At 50.7% G+C, this 20428-nt stretch overlaps 2 protein-coding genes across 9 annotated transcripts in view; both read right to left on the bottom strand.

Moving 5' to 3' along the window:
* LOC136099898 (uncharacterized) overlaps positions 1–1099 on the bottom strand; it is a 28431-nt gene extending 27332 nt beyond the window's left edge. Inside the window, 3 exon segments of the mRNA XM_071811376.1 lie at positions 36–162; positions 821–894; positions 897–1099. Coding sequence (XP_071667477.1) covers positions 36–162; positions 821–894; positions 897–1002 — 307 coding nt within the window. The 5' untranslated portion in view covers positions 1003–1099.
* A 5139-nt stretch (positions 1100–6238) lies between these two features.
* LOC136111191 (uncharacterized) overlaps positions 6239–20428 on the bottom strand; it is a 73258-nt gene continuing 59068 nt past the window's right edge. Inside the window, exons 5-7 of one of the 8 annotated variants that reach the window (XM_071809849.1) lie at positions 8553–8949; positions 8251–8471; positions 6239–8166 (exon numbers count right to left, since the gene is read on the bottom strand). In XM_071809849.1, coding sequence (XP_071665950.1) covers positions 7350–8166; positions 8251–8471; positions 8553–8949 — 1435 coding nt within the window. In that variant the 3' untranslated portion in view covers positions 6239–7349. The other 7 variants (XM_071809654.1, XM_071809612.1, XM_071809735.1 and 4 more) reach the window with 7 other exon arrangements.

Genomic DNA, 20428 nt, shown 5'->3' with positions numbered 1-20428 from the left:
TTGATCCTAACTCAGAGGTTCCAGAGAGTCCTCACCCAGCGAGGCGACCATCTCGTAGTTCCCCAGCATCACCTCCCGGTAGAGCTGCCGCTGACAGCCCGACAGCTTTGCCCACTCCTCGGGGGAGAAGTAGAGCGCCACGTCCTCAAACGTCACCAACATCTGCAGCAAAAAGCACACCTGCTCAGCACCCCCCACTGCACGTTTGCTAAACACCTCTGCCGAAATCCTGCCAATACCAGGTAGGGCCCTGCTGGCACTTGGGTCGCCGGCATCGCAAGGGCAGCGCTGGAAGAGCTCATAGCATCCTGTGCAAGGGAAGGGCAAGGACAGCACGGCAGTGTTGGCACAGCCAAGTGTCACAGTCAAGCGTCACAGCAGGTCCCTGGGTGGGCTACACCCCACTGGCTGTGCCAAGAGAGGGGAAGGGCTGGCAGCCTTAGAGGCAGGTTTCCCCTGCTCGTGCAAGATTATGGACCCACGCCAGAGCAGTGGGGACTATGCCCTGTCTCTCACCTGTCTCATAAGCCAGATCACCCACCAGGGCCAGACACAGCACCGTGACACAAGGCCTGGCCCGAGGCCTGGCAGCAGGCACGCTCCTGCCTGCCCCTGCCCGTGGTGCGGCTCAGCGGGCAGGAACGGGAGCACCCTGCACCGCACCGGGTCTCAAACCACTTCTCTCCCACAACATCCCTCACCAAGTGGACCCCCACCCCACCCGGTCCCATGGGTGTTTTGCAACTGCTGCACCATGGAACCAACTACAGTAACTCCAGTCCGTGGTGTCCCGAGAGCCGGGGCCGTGCCTGACCCCCACCTTGCCGCAGCAGCCTGGAGCCCGGCGCGTCGCTGCTCTCGGCGGGGAGATGGAGGCCCGTGCAGGTATTGATCCGGAAGAGGGAGGCGGGATGCTCCGGATTCCACACGAGATGCCTGTCCCGTCACCAGCTGCACAGGAGCAGCGAGGACAGATGGTCCCTGCAAGCACAACATTTTCATGAAAAATCAGGGGCACAAGTTCACTCACCTGCCCACAGCTGCCTTCCCTGCACCCCGAGCCTTCACAGCTACTGGGAAAAGGATCGACCCAAAGACCTTTACCCACCGACCCAGCCATCTTGCAGTAAAGTCGAGAAAAAGCCACGAGAAAAAGGGGGTTTGGACACTCTCAAGCACCCAAATCTTCCTCCGGTGCCCCACAAGGGCAGCAGGAAGATGTGCGGGGGTGTCCCGGGGGTCTGAGCACCCGGCCCGGCCCCAGCCCAGCCCTTCCCAGCGCCGGTGGCTCCAGGGCCGGATCCAGGGGGCCCGGGCGGCTGGGACACGGAGCAGCGTGTCCGCGTTGCACGGGGGCCACGGGGCGAGCCGGGGAAAGGCCGGAGCGCCGGGGGGAGCCGGGCCCTAAGGGGAGTCCGGGGGGGTCCGGCAGGGCTGGGGGGCGGCCGGCGGAGGGGAGAGCACGGGAGAGGCCGTCGGGGCCGGGGTCCCCTCCCGGGGCCGCCCGCCGCCCCTACCTGCGCCGGGGCCGCGCCGCCAGCCCGGCACGGACAAAGGCGGCGCCGGGAGCCGCCGGCAGCGTCAGCCCGGGAGGGCCGCCCGCCGCCGGTGCAGCACGGGAGGTGTAGTCCTGCCGCTCCGCCCCGCTCGGCTCGGGGCGGCGGGCACCGGCAGCACCGCTGTGTCCTTGCGGCCCCTGGCCCTGCCCGCCAGCCCTGGCCACACGGGTCCCCTGGAAATGGAGTCCTATGTTCGGGGGGCACGGAGGCACACGGAACATACGAGTGGAGGGCGGAGACCGGGTTGCTGATGGCATGTGTGCAGAAATTCGCTTCGCTAGAGGGAAATGTTCAAAGAGGAGACAGGAGTAAAACAAAAAAGAAACGTTATTCCAATAAAGGGAGAGTCCATAGGTGTCCCTATGGGTTCTCTCTCCACGTCCAGGTCCTCATCGTTGTGGTCTACAGCTTCCTTACAAGGGGATTAGGAAGGGTAGGTGCTCAACCTTTCTCCTTAGTGACCAGTGACAGAACACAAGGGAACAGCAGGGAGATGTGCCAGGGGAGGGTCAGGTTGGACATTAGAAAAAGATTCTTCAACCACAAGGTGCTGGAGCAGTGGAACAAGCTCCTCAGGGAGGAGTCACAGTCCCAAGCTTCAGAGTGTTCAAGGAGAGACTGGACAACATCTTCAGACACACGGTGTGAACTGTGGGGTGTCCTGTGCAGGGACAGGAGTTGGATTCCATGATCCTTGTGGGTCCCTTCAAGCTCAGGACATTCTATGATCCTATCATTGGGCACCACTGGAAGGAGTCTGCCCCCATCCTCTTGACATCCACCCTTGAGATATTTGTATACATTGATGAGATCCTCTCTCAGCCTTCTCCAGGCTGAACAGCCCCAGCTCTCTCAGTCTCTCCTCATAAGAAAGACGTTTTGGACCCCTAATCAGTTTCATCGCCCTCCACTGAACTCCCTCCAGTAATTGCTTGTCCATCTTAAACTGGGGAGCCCAGAACTGGACACAGCTATCACTGATGGGCAAAACAACTCACTTCTGGTCAGTACTGTGAAATTTCCCCTCGTTTGAAGAACCCAAACTCATTTCCAGAAAAAGTCTTCCTAATTAGCATGAAGAGCAAACAGAGGGAGGAGATGAACTGCCTTCTCCTATTTCACATGTAAATGAATGACCTCACAAGTGACATGAGGTGGTGGCATGTACTGAAATCTTCAATATGTCCACCTCCTCCAGAGGACATTGCAGGACCAATGAACCCATGGAACGGTGATATCTTTCTCTCTCTCTCTGATATCTTAGTTTTCCTTGTCTCTTTTTCTTTTCCTTCTTCTGGAAGATATAAAGTTAATATCATTGTAAGTTCTGCTGCTAAAGTCTTGTTAAATTTTGTAATAATATGCTTTTGCCAAGTCACTAATCACCGTAATTTGTATTCTACCAAGTGCTTTTAGTAAATTCATAATTGAATTGGACCTCCGGAGAGATTGTCTGTCATTCACTTTGCATTACCGCCCAGAAATACCGAGTTAATTCACACCTGATCTCACCAGGTGAGACAGGGCATACGTCATGTTCAGAGTTAACTCATCCCTCATCCCACCTGGTGGGATGGTACATTCCCCCAGGTACCATTTGCCTTCTTGGCCATCAGGGCATATTGTTGACTCATGGTCAACCTGTTGTCAGCCATAACTCCCAGGCCCTCCTCTGCAGAGCTGCTTTCCAGCAGGTCCAGCCCTAACCTGCACTGGTGTTTTGGTGGGAGTCAGTAAATGTGATTGGATTTTACATACGAAGAGCATTACATTATCGATGGTAGTATCCCTATTGGTTGTTCTGAAGTTGAGGTAAGATCATAAAAAATGCCCAAACGATATTTAGGGTATTGTAAAATGTTTGAAACCAACACTAAATCCCTAGTACTCCGCATGGAGAAATGGGCTTAAGTAAACGCAACTGGACACCCGAGACAATTACCCTGTTATTGGTTTTCAATCGAGCAGTGTCACGGAGGCACCCTGAGGTTAGTTCAAGGGACAACAAGGTCCAAGACAACTTTTATTAAACCAGTGAGAAACAGGGTTTTACCACTCCAAAAGTGACTTAAATACAGGTTCGGATATCAGTTGAGGAAAATTATTAAGGGGCAGCAACTAATATAACAGGCGGTCCACAGAGTGTATGCACGTGGCTTCACCAAAACAATGCCAGAGCCACCCCTGAGTCCCGGAGGAGTCCACACTGCATGAACATGGTGTGGGATTATTCTTAAAGAGATGCACGTACTCGTAGTGAGTACGGAAAGTGTACACTCGCGATTCTGCGAGGGTAAATTTATAATACACTTGCAATCCTGCGAGGGTTAATTTACTTACACGTGCAAATGTGCACGGAATATTACACGTGCTTATGTGGAAGCACGGGAGGAAAATACACTCGCGATTGTGCGAGGAAACAATTTATACATGTGCTCGTATTGAGCACGGAAAGTTACACATGCAAATGTGCACGGAAAGTACACGTGCTTGTATTAAGCACGGAAAGTACATGTGCAAATGTGCACGGAAAGTTACTCGTGCTTGTTTTAAGCACGGAAAGTTACACGTGCTTATGTGGAAGCACGGGAGAAAAATACACCCACGATTATGCGAGGATTAATTTTACACGTGCTCATATTGAGCACAGAAACTTACACGTGCATATGTGCACAGAAAGTATAAATATACTCGCAATCCCGCGAGCAGTTTTACTCACACACGTGGCGGTGAGGTAAGTGGAGTCTCCATCCTGGGGAGGGGGGCTCTTGGCGGCAGAATCTCGCTTGTGCTCCAAGAGACCCGCGACAATGGGCGCAGTGTCGACGAGAGTCCCGTTTTTTATATTGGCTGATCAGATCTGACTGTAGGCATTCCAGAAGCTTCTCTGCACCCCCACACTGGCTGTGGGTGCCCCTGAAGCCTCCAAACATCCCCCCACTGGCCGCAGATGCCCAGCGGCTCACTGGTGCCTCGGCACTCCCTTCTCCTAATGGCCCTGGCCAGGGAGCTCTGGGGCCAAACAAAAGAAGCTGTCAGCCTCAAACAGCAGAGAGAGAGGGAGATGTGCCTACTTCTTCCATACTGAAGGAGGGAGGGGGAGAGATGGGGGTTTGCATCCTGCCACAAGCAGACAGCAGTTTATGAGTGAAAATACAATATCTAGCATGAAATGTAAATGAAAATCTGAGATGGGTGCCTGGCTTTGAAAAGCCACAGATTTTGCCCAAACTCAGACCATACCACAATCCACTCCATTAGGAGGGGCCAACTCAGTTTACCTGCAGAACCCGTTAATCCCCACAGGTCTGTTTGAGAATGGTACCTGAGCCTTAAAAGGTTATTATTAGATTTGTGGCCAATATGTATACAACTCGTTAACAGCAACGTGGACTGGGGAACGTTATGTCAGAGTAATCTGTCCCTTGGTTTTCCTGCTCCCTGGAGCTAATGATAACGATCTGAGTGTCCAGCTCTGTGATGATCTAACATGAAATAAGAGATACATTAATAAGTTTGATACCACTCTAATGAGTGGCACTGGCCAAAAGTGGGGAAAAGATGAACCAATGGACCATTGAACATTATGAGCTTGGCACCTGGAAACCAAATTAATTGGTTAGCAGTGCTCAAGAACCTATTTACAATTAAAATCTCATCACTCGACTAGAAGTTGTCTTAGAAAACATTACCAACGATACTGCCTGTGCTCTTGACCTGTTAGCAGATCAAGCCATGCAGATGCAGACAGCAATCTTCCAACACTGCATGGTTCTATATTACCTGTTAGCTGAAGAACAGGAGGGCATTCTAATTCTAATCTAAAAATTGAAGATAATGGCCAAGTTGTTACGCAAATTACAGCTGGAATGCAGATGCTAGCCCATGTTCCCATCTAAACCTGGAAGGACTCAGTATTCAATCCCTTTTCCTGGTTTCCAGGTGCTCCATGGCTTACATGTATTCTTTTCTATATGTTATCTGTTGCTGTACTATTGTTATTTCTCCCCTGTTTAATCCCATGTTTTATACACTTAATTCAACACACTGTCTCAAATTTGCAATTAATAGCCACTTGACTTTGCTCAGGGTGATGTTAAACATGTCCCTGCATTCTAACAGGCTAAGCCTGAAACCACAGTTATACAGACTGTACAAAATTCCACTCTTTTCCATACTTCTCTTTTTTCACTACTTTCCTGCCACAATGGACAAAGCAGCAACAATCTTTGAGCCATAGGGTGGTGTCAGGGGCCATATCTTAAATGTCTCAAAGTTCGTTTGCTCCTGTCTACACAGGATCAGCGTGCCAGGACTGAGAGCATACACAGAAACAGATCGGGCAGTACATGTCCAGAAGACAACATCCCAGAATATCCCCAAAACTGCCTTGTCAAAGACTGTACGACCATGTCATAGGGCGGGCACGATCCAGAGGCACCCACCACTGACAGGTATTACGTGTGTACCTCTCAGGGACATGAGGGGTGGTCATTTTGTGAGTGACGAACAAGCTCCCTTCCTGAGACGCACCACCCCCCTCCTAGAGAGAAAATTCTGCTGGATCGATCCATGCTGGTAAGTTCTTGCAAATCTATCCCCACTGCTCCCCAGGTTTTCTCATTTCCCATCTCTTCTCCCTGTCCTATTGCTATTTTCTTATCGTAACATACAGACGATCCGTTTACAGAAGTGTTTAATGAAGTTCCTTAATTAAGGGGCATTTAACCTCATTTGTGTCTTAACCACTCTCTGGGTTTAATAAACGAATCTCTCCAGCTCAAGGCTTCCTGAACCGGACCATAACAGGATTATATTAGTTTATGGCTAAAGATTATATGTGCAAACCCAGTTCTTTATACTGCTTAGAGTGCTTGTTTGAATGAAAGCGAGTTAATTTTCTTCATGCAGTTAGAAAGGTTTCTTTTCCGTAGCTGACACAGTCAGTGTTTGAATTCTGTTTCAGAACAAGAAGATAGCACTCCAGGACACAGTTAATGTTCTTGATTGCTGTTTTCTGAGAGCCAAGGTCCCAGAGCTCTGTGCCCACAGGTGTGCGACCTTTCTGCCTTTTGTGCATGTTGATGGTTTGTAGCCGCTGTTTTCCTCAAGTACACAGAAGTTCGTTCATTATGAGCGGAACTTTACAACACACAGTTTAAGATTTCAGCAAATTTAGCTAATACCTAACACAAAGTGCACAGTATACTAAAAATCACATCATCTTATACTTCTAAGTGAATTATTCTATTTAAAATGTATTTCTTTAAGCTAAATGACTGACACAAAACTTAAATTGGGCTCATCCAGTGATGTGCGTAAAACTCATGGGTTGAAATAAAGAAAGTTTAGTAGAAGGGGAAAGAAATAATTACAATAATGATAATGTAAGAATACACAAAACAAGAAATGCACAACACAATTGCTCACCACCACTGACTGATCCCCAGCCCGTCCCTGAGCTGTGGTGCCCCAGGCCCACTGCCCCCAGTTTCTGCACTGTCCATCACATCAGATGGCAAGGAACAGCCCTTTGGCCACTTTGTTTCAGCTGTCCCGGCTGTGCCCCCTCCCAGCTGGCAGGGCACCAGAAGATGAAAAATCCTTCACTGCTCAGCAACAACCAAAACAACCACGTATTATCAACTTTATTCTCACTCTCAATCCAAAACACAGCACTGTGCCAGCTACCAGGAAGAAAATTAACTCTATGCGAGCCAAAACCAGGACATCCCCCCTCAGCCACTCCTGCAGCACCCCTAGCGCCCCATGGGCCCCTCAGCAGCAGATTCAGGGGGTGCTGGGCTGCGGAGGCGGCTGCAGGCTGGGGGTGCCGTGGCTGCACTGGTGAGCCAGCATGTTCTTCTCCTTTAAAAACCGCTTCTCGCAGACACCGCACTGGAAGGGCTTGGCCTCTGCCTGCCCCCCTGCTGGGGACGGACCCTCTCTCTTCTGCTGGCCATCATCCGGCTCCACTGCCGGGCCCTCGTGCACCCACTGGTGTTTCTTCAGGTGCTGCTTATACCTGAAGGTCTTGTCACACTCCTTGCACTTGTAGGGCTCCTCCCCGGTGTGGATGCGCTGGTGACTCAGCAGGTGCTGTATTTGGACAAAGCTCTTGCCACACTCGGTGCAGGTGAAGGGCTTCTCCCCGGTGTGGATGCGCTGGTGGATGATGAGTTTCTTCTTCTCCACAAAGCTCTTGTGGCAGGTGGTGCATGCAAAGGGTTTCTCCCCGGTGTGGATGCGCTGGTGGATGATAAGGGCCCCCCTGTCCCTGAAGTTCTTGCCACAGTCAGTGCAGGCAAAGGGCTTCTCCCCAGTGTGGATGCGCTTGTGAACGGTGAGGTTCTTCTTCTCCCTGAAGCTCTTGCCACAGTCATTGCAGGTGAAGGGCTTCTCCCCAGTGTGGATGCGCTGGTGCCTCAGCAGGCTGTGCCTGTAGTTGAAGCTCTTGCCGCACTCCGTGCATGTGAAGGGGATCTTCCCAGTGTGGATGTGCTGGTGCCTCAGCAGGCTGTGCCTGTAGTTGAAGCTCTTGCCACAGTCAGTGCAGGTGAAGGGCTTCTTCCCAGTGTGAGTCCGCTCGTGACTCAGCAGGCTGTGCCTGTAGTTGAAGCTCTTGCTGCATTCAGTGCACGAGAAGGGCTTCTTCCCAGTGTGGATGCGCTGGTGACTCAGTAGGTGCTGCCTCTGGACAAAGCTCTTGCTGCAGTCGGTGCAGGTGAAGGGCTTCTCACCAGTGTGGATGCGCTGGTGGATGGTGAGTTTCTTCTTCTCCCTGAAGCTCTTGCCACACTCAGTGCAGGTGAAGGGCTTCTCCCCAGTGTGGATGCGCTCATGGATAATGAGGGTCTTCTTCTCCCTGAAGCTCTTGCCACACTCGGTGCAGGTGAAGGGCTTCTCCCCAGTTTGGATGCGCTGGTCACTCAGCAGGTGCGGTCTCTGGACAAAGCTCTGGCTGCAGTCAGTGAAGAAGGTCTTCTCCTCCGTGTGGATGCGCTGGTGGATAATGAGGGTCCTCTTCGCCCTGAAGCTCTTGCCACAGTCGGTGCAGGCAAAAGGCTTCTCCCCAGTGTGGGTGCGCTGGTGCCTCAGCAGGCTGTGCCTGTGGCTGAAGCTCTTGCCGCACTCGGTGCACATGAACGGCTGCTCCCCAGTGTGGATGCGCTGGTGACTCATCAGGTGCTGCCTCTGGACAAAGCTCTTTCCGCAGTCTGTGCAGGTGAAGGGACGCTCCCCAGTGTGGATGCGCTGGTGGATGATTAGCGTCTTCTTCTCCCTGAAGCTCTTCCCGCATTCGCTGCATGCGAAGGGCTTCTCCCCAGTTTCGATGCGCTGGTGACTTAGCAGGTGCTCCCTTTGGACAAAGCTCTTGCCACAGTTGGTGAAGGAGAAGGGCTTCTCCCCGGCGTGCACACACTGGTGCTTCAGCAGGTTCTGCTTGTAGATGTAGCTCTTGCCACAGTCAGTGCAGCGGAAGGAACGCTCACAAATGTGGCTCCGCATGTAGACATCCAGTGCTGTCTGGCTCTTGTCAGAGCTCGGGGGTGTGGGGGGATTCTTCTCCAAAGGGTCTGGGAGGTGAGGTTGACCCAACTGGCTTCCGCTTGGATGGTCGCAGGCCAAACCCCCCCGCAGCCTCCCACCTGGGTTTGGCATCCCCGGGAGCAGGGTGGTGGGTGCCGGCAGTTCCTTGGGGACCCCCTTGGCCTCCCTCTGCATTCCGGGGCTGATGGCTGCTGGGGAGCAATGGCTGGAGTCACTGTCCGTGACAGGATGGACATGTGGGAACCCTCGCCAGGGGAGCAGCTAGGGCACCCCATCAGCCCCCCACCCCTCTTGGTGCACAGAGTACTTGGGGCAATTGGACAGTGCACATTAACCCCTTACAGCCCTGCCAGAGCCCCAGCACTCACCTGGCATAGGGGTCTGATGTCTCTGCCTTTCCTCAGGGGGGTCCGGCTCGCACGGTGTCTCTTCTCGCTCCATCTTGCAGATGATCTCTGGTTTGTCGCTGGCCCAGCCTGTCCGGGGCACAGAGAGAAGCCCCCTCTCCCGCACTGCCGGGACAGCAGCACCGGCCCCGCACCCACAGCCCCAGCATCCCCCCCACCCCGCTCCTCTCTCCTGCCCCTGCCAGGCTGCGGCTTCAGCCCCCACATCCCTGCCCCTACAGCCTCCTCTCGCCTCGCCCCCGTCACCTCGGCCACTCTGCTGCAGACAGGACACCTGGGAACAGCTCAGAGCTGCGCCTGGGAGGTTTAGACTGGATGTGAGGAAGCATTTCTGTGCTGAGGGGGTGGTCAAACCCTGGAACAGGCTGCCTAGAGAGGAGGTCGATACCCCAAGCCTGTCCCTGTTTGAGAGACGTTTGGACAAAACCCTGAAAAACACATTGCAACTTGTGGTCAGCCCTGAAAGGGCTGAGCAGTAGGACTAGTTAGCCATTGTTGGTCCCTTCCAACAGAAATGGGCTACTTTCTCTCCCAGGAAAACTCTCCACAAGAAGCTGTCTGGCAAGGCTCTGGTCTCCCCAGGGCAGTGCCAGGAGAGCTCAGAGCATCTTGTGAAGGCAGAGGGGTGGTGTTGGCACAGCCAGGCAGTACAGCATGGTCACCACAGCACAGTGGGACTCATTCAGCAGGTCCCTGGGTTGGAGGGTCACCCCACTGGCTGTGCCAGGAGAGGGGCAGGGCTGGGTGGCCCAGAGGCAGGTTTCCCCTGCTCGTGCAAGATTATGGACCCACGCCAGAGCAGTGGGGACTATGCCCTGTCTCTCACCTGTCTCATAAGCCAGATCACCCACCAGGACCAGACACAGCACCGTGACACAAGGCCTGGCCCGAGGCCTGGCAGCAGGCACGCTCCTGCCTGCCCCTGCCCGTGGTGCGGCTCAGCGGGCAGGAACGGGAGCACCCTGCACCGCACCGGGTCTCAAACCACTTCTCTCCGGCAGCACTCCACACCAATCAGACTCCCAACCCAGCTGGTCCTGTGAGCTGTTTTGCAGCTGCTGCACCATGGAATCAACCACAGCAACCCCAGCCCGTGGTGTCCCCAGAGCCGGGGCCGTGCCTGACCCCCACCTTGCCGCAGCAGCCTGGAGCCCGGCGCGTCGCTGCTCTCGGCGGGGAGATGGAGGCCCCTGCAGGTTTTGATCCGGGAAGAGGGAGGCGGGATGCTCCGGATTCCACAGGAGCTGCCTGTCCCGTCACCAGCTGCACAGGAGCAGCGAGGACAGACGGTCCCTGCAAGCACAACATTTTCATGAAAAATCTGGGGCACAAGTTCACTCACCTGTCCACAGCTGCCTTCCCTGCACCCCGAGCCTTCACAGCTACTGGGAAAAGGATCGAAACAAAGAGCATCGCCCACCGACCTGGTTGGTTCAGATAATGGTGAGAACGAGCCACGAGAAAAAGCAGGTTTGGAAGCTCCTGAGCACTCAAATCTTCCCCCGGTGCCCCACAAGGGCAGCAGGAAGATGTGCGGGGTGTCCCGGGGGCTGAGCACCCGGCCCGGCCCCAGCCCAGCCCTTCCCAGCGCCGGGGCCGCCAGGGCCGGATCCAGGGGGCCCGGGCGGCTGGGACACGGAGCAGCGTGTCCGCGTTGCACGGGGGCCACGGGGCGAGCCGGGGAAAGGCCGGAGCGCCGGGGGGAGCCGGGCCCTAAGGGGAGTCCGGGGGGGTCCGGCAGGGCTGGGGGGCGGCCGGCGGAGGGGAGAGCACGGGAGAGGCCGTCGGGGCCGGGGTCCCCTCCCGGGGCCGCCCGCCGCCCCTACCTGCGCCGGGGCCGCGCCGCCAGCCCGGCACGGACAAAGGCGGCGCCGGGAGCCGCCGGCAGCGTCAGCCCGGGAGGGCCGCCCGCCGCCGGTGCAGCACGGGAGGTGTAGTCCTGCCGCTCCGCCCCGCTCGGCTCGGGGGGGCGGGCACCGGCAGCACCGCTGTGTCCTTGCGGCCCCTGGCCCTGCCCGCCAGCCCTGGCCACACGGGTACCCCGTCCTCCTCCCCGCCGGTGCTGCAGCCGCCGTTGTCCGAAGCTGCGGGTGCGAGAGTCCGATTCCGGGTCCCTGCCGTCCTGGTGGGGTTTGGGGCGGGCGGCAGCCGGAACGAGGGGGCCCTGCGGGGTACCCCGGGAGAGTGCCCAGCGGTGGAGGGGAAGGGGGCGCTAGACCTTTCGGGAAATGGATTCCTGGCTACATGTTCGGGCACTGAGGCACATGTAAGTCATGCCCGGGGGGGCGAGCAGGTTGCTGAGGTGTCAGTGGGACTCTGGGTCAATGTCAGTAGGGTGTGTCATAAGATGAAGGTGGTGTCTGTGAAGCAGGGGCAGCTGGTGACTGAAGCTGAAAAGTCCTTGACTACTCAGCAACAACTGAAACTTCCCTGTATTACACACGGGAGGTGCAGTCGTGCTGCTCCACCCTGTTAAATTTATCAGCAAAGGCAATTATCCTGTTAAGCGGGCATTATTCATTAGCAGCAGTGGGCTTTCACTTGGGATTCTCCACCGGAAATGCTTCCAACGGCTGGATGGTCTTGTGTTGTTTATATTCACACTTTAATTGCATAGTAATTACAGTTTTGGAAATTTTTTTATATACAATGCATCTTTACTTCATGAACACAAGGTTGCTGTGCACGTAGTTATTTCACCATTTTTGCTGCTATCCAGCGTCCCTAACAGGTACTGTAGTCTCTTGGGTGGGGAGCATTCAAGGTTCTTTTCTTGTGTCCCCTGACTGACTTTTCCATGTCTGCAGCTCCTCACGTAGGCATAATTGTACACATTTACGTAAGTAATTTGCTAGTAGCTTAGTTACAATACATCTATTAATTTCTAGTTAAATATAATCTAAGCACCCTCTTCCTACACAATGTATTATTGAATCTTCTGTCTCCATTTTGGAACATCTGAAACTTGAAAAATATCCCCTTATTTTGCAGGCGGTCAATAAACATTTATCTTAAATATTTTCTAATTTTGCAGATGGCTAAGACGCATTTATCATGTCAATCGTTTTTCAGGCACTGTTTGCTCCAGAGCGGGTAACAGTAGCAATGGTGTATAGAAGAGGCCCAGGTTTAGAGTTATTGTTATGGCAGCCAAGGCTACTGATAAATTTTGCATGTCCCATAAGTGAAAGGGGCGTATTTGCAAGGAGGGGCAAACAAAACAGATGACTAAAATTGACCAACTAAGTATTCCATCCCATACACATCATACACCCTATAAAATCGGGAGACCACAAGGGTCTTGCTCTCTTCAACCATGGCTGGCATCTGAAGAGGACCCTTCTTGTCGTACCTGTGATCCAAGGCATAGCTCCACCCTCTGCATCCCTGAATCCAGTTCCGATTTACTGTGGAATCCAGCCCAGGACTTCCTGGTGCTGCCCTGCAGCTGCTGCAGCGATGCCAGCTGCACTGAGGCTGCGCTACCCCTGGAAATTCAAGATTGGTTTTGTATATTCTGTATTATTTTCTCTATTTATTAGTAGCATTGCTAAAGCATTTTTAACTTTTCCAACTTGTAAGTCTTTCTCCATTTTCCTCCTATTTCCTTTCCTTAGTGGGGAGGGTGGGGGGTTAACAGAGAGCACCTGTTGTCTATTTTTGCCCTACAGTAAACGGTGACACCTGTGCAATAATGTCCACTGTTAAAAAAACAGGACAACACCACACAGTTGAAGATTCCAGCAAATTTAGCTACTAAGTAACACAAAGCAGACAGTATACTTAAAAATAACACAATTTATTTTCTAAGTGATTAGTTTATTTGAAATGTACTTATTTACGCTAAATGATTAATGCAAAACTTAAATTTGGCTCATCCAGTGATCTGTGTAATACTCATGGGTTGAGATAAAGGCAGTTTAATAGGATAGAAGAGGAAAGGAATAATGATAATGATGATGATGTAAGAATGAACAAAACAAGTCATACACAACACAATTGCTCACCACTCACTGACCGATGACCAGCCAGACCCGGAGCTGCAGTTCCCCCAGCCATTTCCCCCAGTTTCCATACTGATCATGATGTCAGATGGTATGGAATAAGCCTTTGGCCGCTTTGGGACAGCTGTCCTGGCTGTGCCCCCTCCCAGCTGGCAGGGCACCAGAAGATGAAAAGTAATAGAATGTTGTCGAGGTTTTGATTGCAGGGTCACAATGAAACAGTGGCAGATGTGTTGTTAACCCCCTCTCCCCCCTTTTCCCCCTTCAGCCTCTCCCTTTCCCCACTTCCCACTATGGACAGGCGATGGGGAGGGACAGAAGGACCGAGAGAAGAGAGCTGGAAATATTAAAAATGTTTAACTAATGCTACCGATAAAAATAGAGAAAATAATATGAAATATACAAAACCAATCTTGAAAGTCCCAGCAACTGCTTCGGCAGATGTAGGGCTGGCACCCGAAGTCCTGGACTGAATTCTGCAGCCAACCGGAACCGGATTCAGTCTGTCACTAGGCCTTAGTTTGCAGGGATGACTCACAAGGTCCCCTCCTGATGTCGGCCATAAGGAAAAGGGACGAGATCCTCGTGATCTCCCACTTTTATATAAAGTATCACAGGAATGGGATGGAATGCTTCAGTTGGTCAGTTTTAGGTCACCTGTTTCTTGTTGCCCCTCTCACGAGATCTGCATCCATCCTCATCAGTGACCTCGCATTCCATCGCTATGTCTACCAAAACATTTATCTGGCTTTTCAGGAAAATGCAGCTAATAAGAAGGCTTTATTCACTAAAATTCACTAAAAAGGCAAATTCACGAAAAGATAAACTTGTTTTTAACAAAACCAGGACATTCCACCCCTTATAACATGGCATTCATGGTATACTTAAACCTTATCAATCTAATTAATCACTACTACAGTATATATATATGCATATATATATATATATATACACAGCAGTAATTCAAAATTTTCTTAATCCATGGACTGTCCTTTGAAAAGTTTAATTAAGTTCATTTATCACAACAGTCTCCCAGGGCAGGAAAAATGGTACATCTATTGCATCTCATGACCATTGCTTATGGGTTGTCAGGCGCCACTCGAAGAAGCTAGCTCTGGTTTCATCACCACTGTCTTGATCTGAAAGACACTTATTAAACACTGTTAGTATGGCAATTAACATCACGCAGTTCAGTATTGAATATTTTCACCTAAAATCCAATACCCTTGAGGTACACACCGGACTTCTTCATCCTTAAGCATCACCCATCAGGTGCTGCCAGGTACCTAGGCAAAAACAATCCCACGAATGGGCTTGCCTTTGCCTGAGGCAGGAGTAACCCAGACTGCCTTTCCTAACATATTTTTCATGTGTACTACAGGGACTTTATCTCCTCCTACAGTCCATAGAATTTCTGATTGGGCAGGCCCGGCTCGATTGGTTGATCCCCTGGTGTTGACCAACCAAGTGGCTTTTGCTAAATGTGAATCCCAGTTTTTAAAGGTTGCAGCACCCAGTGCCTTTAGTGTAGTTTTTACAAACCATTGTACCTTTCAGTTTTTCCAGAGGCTGGTGCATGATATGGAATATGATATACCCACTCAATACTATGTTGTTTGGCCCAATTGTCTATAAGACTGTTTTTGAAATGAGCACCATTGTCTGATTCAATTCTTTCTGGCATACTGTGTCGCCAAAGGACTTGCTTTTCAAGGCCCAATATAGCATTTCGAGCCATAGCATGGGGTACGGCATGTGCTTCCAACCATCCGGTGGTTGCTTCCACCGTTGTAAGTACATAACGCTTACCTTGACCTGTTTGTGGAAGTGTAATGTAATCAATCTGCCAAGCCTCTCCATACTTATACTTAAACCACCACCCCCCCATACCATACAGGTTTTAATTGTTTAGCTTTTTGATTTTGGCACAAGTTTCACATTCATGAATAACCCGTGAAATAGTGTCCATAGTTAAGTCCACCCCTTGATCGCAAGCCCATTTATATGTCGCATCTCTACCTTGATGCCCTGAAGCATCATGGCCCCACTGAGCTAGGAAAAGTTCACCTTTATGTTGCCAGTCCAAATCTACCTCAGCTACTTTAATCTTAGCAGCTTGATCTGCTTGCCAGTTGTTTCGATGTTCCTCGGTGGCTCGACTTTTAGGTACATGAGCATCTACATGATGAACTTTCCCAGGCAGGCTCTCTAGCCAAGCAGCAATGTCTTGCCACAGTGTGGCAGCCCAAATGGTTTCACCTCTGCGCTGCCAGTTGCTTTTCTTCCATTGCTGTAGCCACAAGGCATTTGCTACCATCCATGATTCAGTATAAAGTACTGGCCGCTTTTCTCCTTCAGCAATGCCCAAAGCCAGCTGGATGGCTTTCACTGCTGCAAACTGACTGGATTCACCTTGTCCTTCAGTGGCTTCTGTAACTTGTGTGGGACTCCACACAGGAGCTTTCCACCTTTGATGTTTTCCTACAAGACGGCAGGATCCACCTGTGAACAGTGCGTACTACTTTTCTGTCTCTGGAAGTGTATTATATGGTGGTGCTTCTTCAGCACGTGTTACTTCCTCCTCATCTGGAGACATCCCAAAGTCTTTACTTTCTGGCCAGTCTGTAATCACTTCTAATATCCCTGGGTGATTGGGATTTCCAATTTGAGCTCATCGCGTGATCAATGCAATCCATTTACTCCACGTAACTTTGTTGCATGATGTGTAGAGGGAACCGTCCCTTTGAACATCCAGCTCAGCACCGGCAGTCGAGGTGCCAGGAGGAGCTGTGCTTCAGTGCCCATCACTTCTGAAGCAACTCGGACTCCTTCATACGCTGCTAGTATCTCCTTTTCAGTTGGAGTATAGTTGGCCTCAGATCCTTTGTATCCTTGACTCCAAAAACCTAAGGGTCGACCTCGGGTTTCTCCTGGTGCTTTCTGCCAGAGGCTCCAGGTAAGTCCATTATCTCCAGCTGTGGTGTAGAGCACATTTTTAACATCTAGTCCAGTCTGAACGGTTCCAAGGGCCACCGCATGAGTTGTCTCACGCTGAATTTGCTCTAAGGCTTGTTGTTGTTCAAGGCCCCACTCAAATTGGTTCTTTTTATGAGTCACTTGATAGAGAGGGCTCACAATCTGGCTGTAGTCAGGAATATGCATTCTCCAAAAACCTACAACGCCCAAGAAAGTCTGTGTCTCCTTTTTATTAGTAGGTGGAGACATTGCTGCAGTTTTGTTGATCACATCCACTGGGATCTGACGGCAGCCATCTTGCCAATTTATTCCTAAGAAACGGATCTCTCATGCAGGTCCCTTGACCTTGCTTCGTTTTATGGCAAAACCAGCATCCAAAGAAAATGAATTATTCTCTCACCTTTCTCGAAGATTTCTTTCACTGTGTTTCCCCCATACGATGACCAATATGTTGCAAGTGTTCTGGAGCTTTACCTTGTTCCAGGGTGTTCTGGATCAGTCCGTGGCAGATGGTAGGACTGTGTTTCCACCCTTGGGGCAAGTGATTCCGTGTGTACTGGATGCCACTCCAGGGGAAAGCGAACTGCAGCCTGCACTCTGCTAATGCATTTTTCTCTATTCCTTTAGCAGCAATGTCAATTGTAGCATACCACTTGGCTGCCTTTGACTCCAGTTCAAATTGCAGTTCTAGCACGTCAGTGCACAGCAGCATTCAGGCCACGACAGTCTACAGTTGGTCTCCACTCATCACTAGACTGATGCACTGGCCAAACTGGGCTGTTAAAAGGTGAGCAAGTCTTACTGATCACACCCTGGCTTTCCAATTGACGGATCAGCTTCTGGATAGGAATCAAAGAGTCTCAATTGGTGCGATATTGCCGGCGATGCACCGTCGTGGTAGCAGTTGGCACTTGCTGATCATCAACCATCAGCAGTCCTACAATAGAAGGGTCATCTGAAAGACCAGACAAATCAGCTGTTCAATTGTCTCTGTGTCCACAGCTGCTATACCAAATGCCCACCTATACCCTTTTGGGTCCTTAAAATACCCTCTCCTGAGGTAGCCTATGCTGAGGATGCACGGAGCATCTGGACCAGTCACAGTGGGATGCTTTTGCCAGTTTTTTCCAGTTAGGCTCATTTCAGCCTCTACAACAGTTAGCTCCTGGGATCCTCCAGTCACTCCGACAGTATTGATGGATTGCATTCCTTTATAGTTTGAAGGAATTATCGTGCACTGAGCACCAGTGTCCACCAAAGCTTTGTACTCCTGGGGTTGTGTTGTACCAGGCCATTGTATCTGTACAGTCCAATAAACTCTGTTATCCCTTTCCTCCACCTGGCTGGAGGCAGGGCACCTCTAATTCCTGTTTTGCACAGTCTCTGGGTGTGAATTAGAGGTTCTGATGAGCATCAGAATCTGTGATTCTGTGATTCTTCTGCCCCTTTTGTAAACTGGAGCATCCATTTTCCTAGAAGTTTTTCCTTCTATCTCACGTACTCGTTCTTGAAGTTCTGAGGTAGGTCTTTCATGCCACCTGTTCATGTTTTCTCCCTGCTCACATAAGAAGAACCACAGTGAACCTCTTTTTGTGGGCTGCCTCTGTCCTCTCTCTTGAGATTGGAAATGCCTTCTCCTAATAGCTGAAACATGAGTTTCGTATGGGTCATGGATGGTACAGGTCTTCTCTGAGTTATTTTATTTCTTGCAACAGCTTTTCAAACTGGTCATCAGATTTTTCACACGGTTTCTCCACAGCAGAGACACAAGCCCGCAGAGAACCAGCAAGGCTGTCCTCAAAGTCCCGGAGCCGTTTAATTGTGATAGAAATGGTTTGTACTCCTGTCACTGATGCCAATGACTTAGCATATGCAGGTGGTGCACTTCGTACAAATCTGCACCATGGTGGTCATGTACAATTGTTTCTGTCTGGGTCTGTCCCCTGTGGGTTCTCTGGTCCAAAACAGATAATCTCTCGCACAGCTAATTCTCTCAGGAACTGGATACCTCTCTCCATAGTATTCCATTTCCCTAATGTGCATATACAATCTTTCTTGTAGGGAAATCTTACTCTCATAGCTGTCAGGAGTTGGGTCCAGAGGGTAGTGGCATTAGGCTCTCTTGAAATTGCCCTATCAATGGTGGAATCTTTTGACAGAGATCCCAGCTGCCTGGCTTCACCACTTTCCAATTCGATTGTTTCTGCCCCATTGTCCCAGCATTGGAGCAGCCAGGTTACCATATTCTCGCCTTCATGACGACTGAAGTCTTTTCTCAGATCTCTCAGCTCATCTGGAGAAAAGGACTGAGTGGTGGTCACTTCATCTCCTCCCTGTGCTGATGATGCCCCTTGGGCTGATGTTGGCCCTGTGGCCCCTGTGCCATCATCTGCAGCATGAGTAGACTTCCTTGTGACTTCCTGACACCCAGCAACTGATGCTGATATGGACTCACCGTCTTTTGATGCATTTCCAGAGTCTGAATGACTATCACTGGCATTGGCATAATCACAGTGGTTGTTATGGTTACAACAGCAGCAGTGTCCAGTGTGTGAGGAAGGAGGGGCTGCCTTGTTAGCCTTTGAAGCTGGAGAAGTAACATTATCAGCAGCTGAGGAGGCAGCGACCTTGGCAGCCGGGCTTTGCGGAGGAGCTGTAGCTTGGGCCCATGAAGCTGCGGTGTCTGCGATTGGGGTGGCAGCAGCAGCTTTTACTGTTTTGCTACATCTCGAATGGCTAGAAGTGCTTTTTGCTAAAGCTTCCAAAGACGCAATGCAAGTCTCAGGACTAAAAAGATATGCAAACCTCCTATTTAACCTCATTTCTCTTAACTCTAACACAAACTGACACACATTCGGCAAGGCAGATATTACTAATAACGTTCTATCAAAGCTCCAAGGATATTCAAGGCTCTCAGAAACATTTGTAAACTGTCCTAGTAAGAAAGCAAAAGTATTGTTCGTCAGCCTTTCTAAAGATTCGCTTGATCAATTAGCAAACACATAGCTGTATTGCTCTTTTGTCTCTCACGGAGGTTCTTCAAGGTAAAGCAGAAGCGAGCAGAAATTCATTAACGGCTGCAGTATAATGAAGTAAACCAGTGCCAAACCACACAGTATAACCACAACCATCGTCCAGTTTCTTGTTGTTATATAATGGATACTTCAATTCACAAAGAATGCCCAACACAGATAGGGAATCGCTGAACACAATGTAGAAAATAGCTGATACAACTTATGCCACAACATCTTTAAACCAATGTAATTCACTCTGCCTTAATACCACTAGATAATGTCCAAAGCTGACAGACCTGCGAGCATCACAACTGTATGAGTTGTCACCGTGCCAAGAAAATTGAAAGGTACATCAGTGTGGGAGATTTGAGGGATTTTCTTGAAGTTAATGTGTGGATGGGTTTCTATGCGATGGAGATTTGTTATTAAACTAGGGAGGCACAAAGGAATTTCAAGGCCACCTCGGAAAGCTGAAAACACAGCGTAAACCAACAGACCTATTAGCAGTGAGACTCAGGCGCATGGACAGCTTGTGAACATGGACAATATCCAGTCAGCTAACGCATGCTTGGAGCGTGCACACGTGATCAGGAAATAACTGCATATATAAGGAGGCTTGTTTCTGTAATAAATGGCTTTGCTTGAATTCATATTGAATTGTGTGGAGTCCATGATTTTTTGCCCTCACACGTCAGAGCAGTAGGAAAGCCAAAAATCTCCAGATTTACGCCTTTTTAGTGCCTAATTTTAACCCTTTCTCTTTGCCCCACACTGGGTGGCAATTATCTGTCAAGGTTTTGATTGCGGGGTGACAATAAAGCCATGGCACTAGCGTATGCTGCTGCTGCAGTTCCTCCCCACAGAGCTCACTCAGAGGTGCCTTTGGCTGTTAAGACATCATGGCTGTTCCTGTTTAT

This window comes from Patagioenas fasciata, chromosome 1 (assembly GCF_037038585.1).
Source record: "Patagioenas fasciata isolate bPatFas1 chromosome 1, bPatFas1.hap1, whole genome shotgun sequence".
Lineage (NCBI taxonomy): Eukaryota > Metazoa > Chordata > Aves > Columbiformes > Columbidae > Patagioenas > Patagioenas fasciata.
The sequence above is the reverse complement of the archived record's forward strand: the minus strand, read 5'-3'. Positions and strand labels throughout refer to the sequence as shown.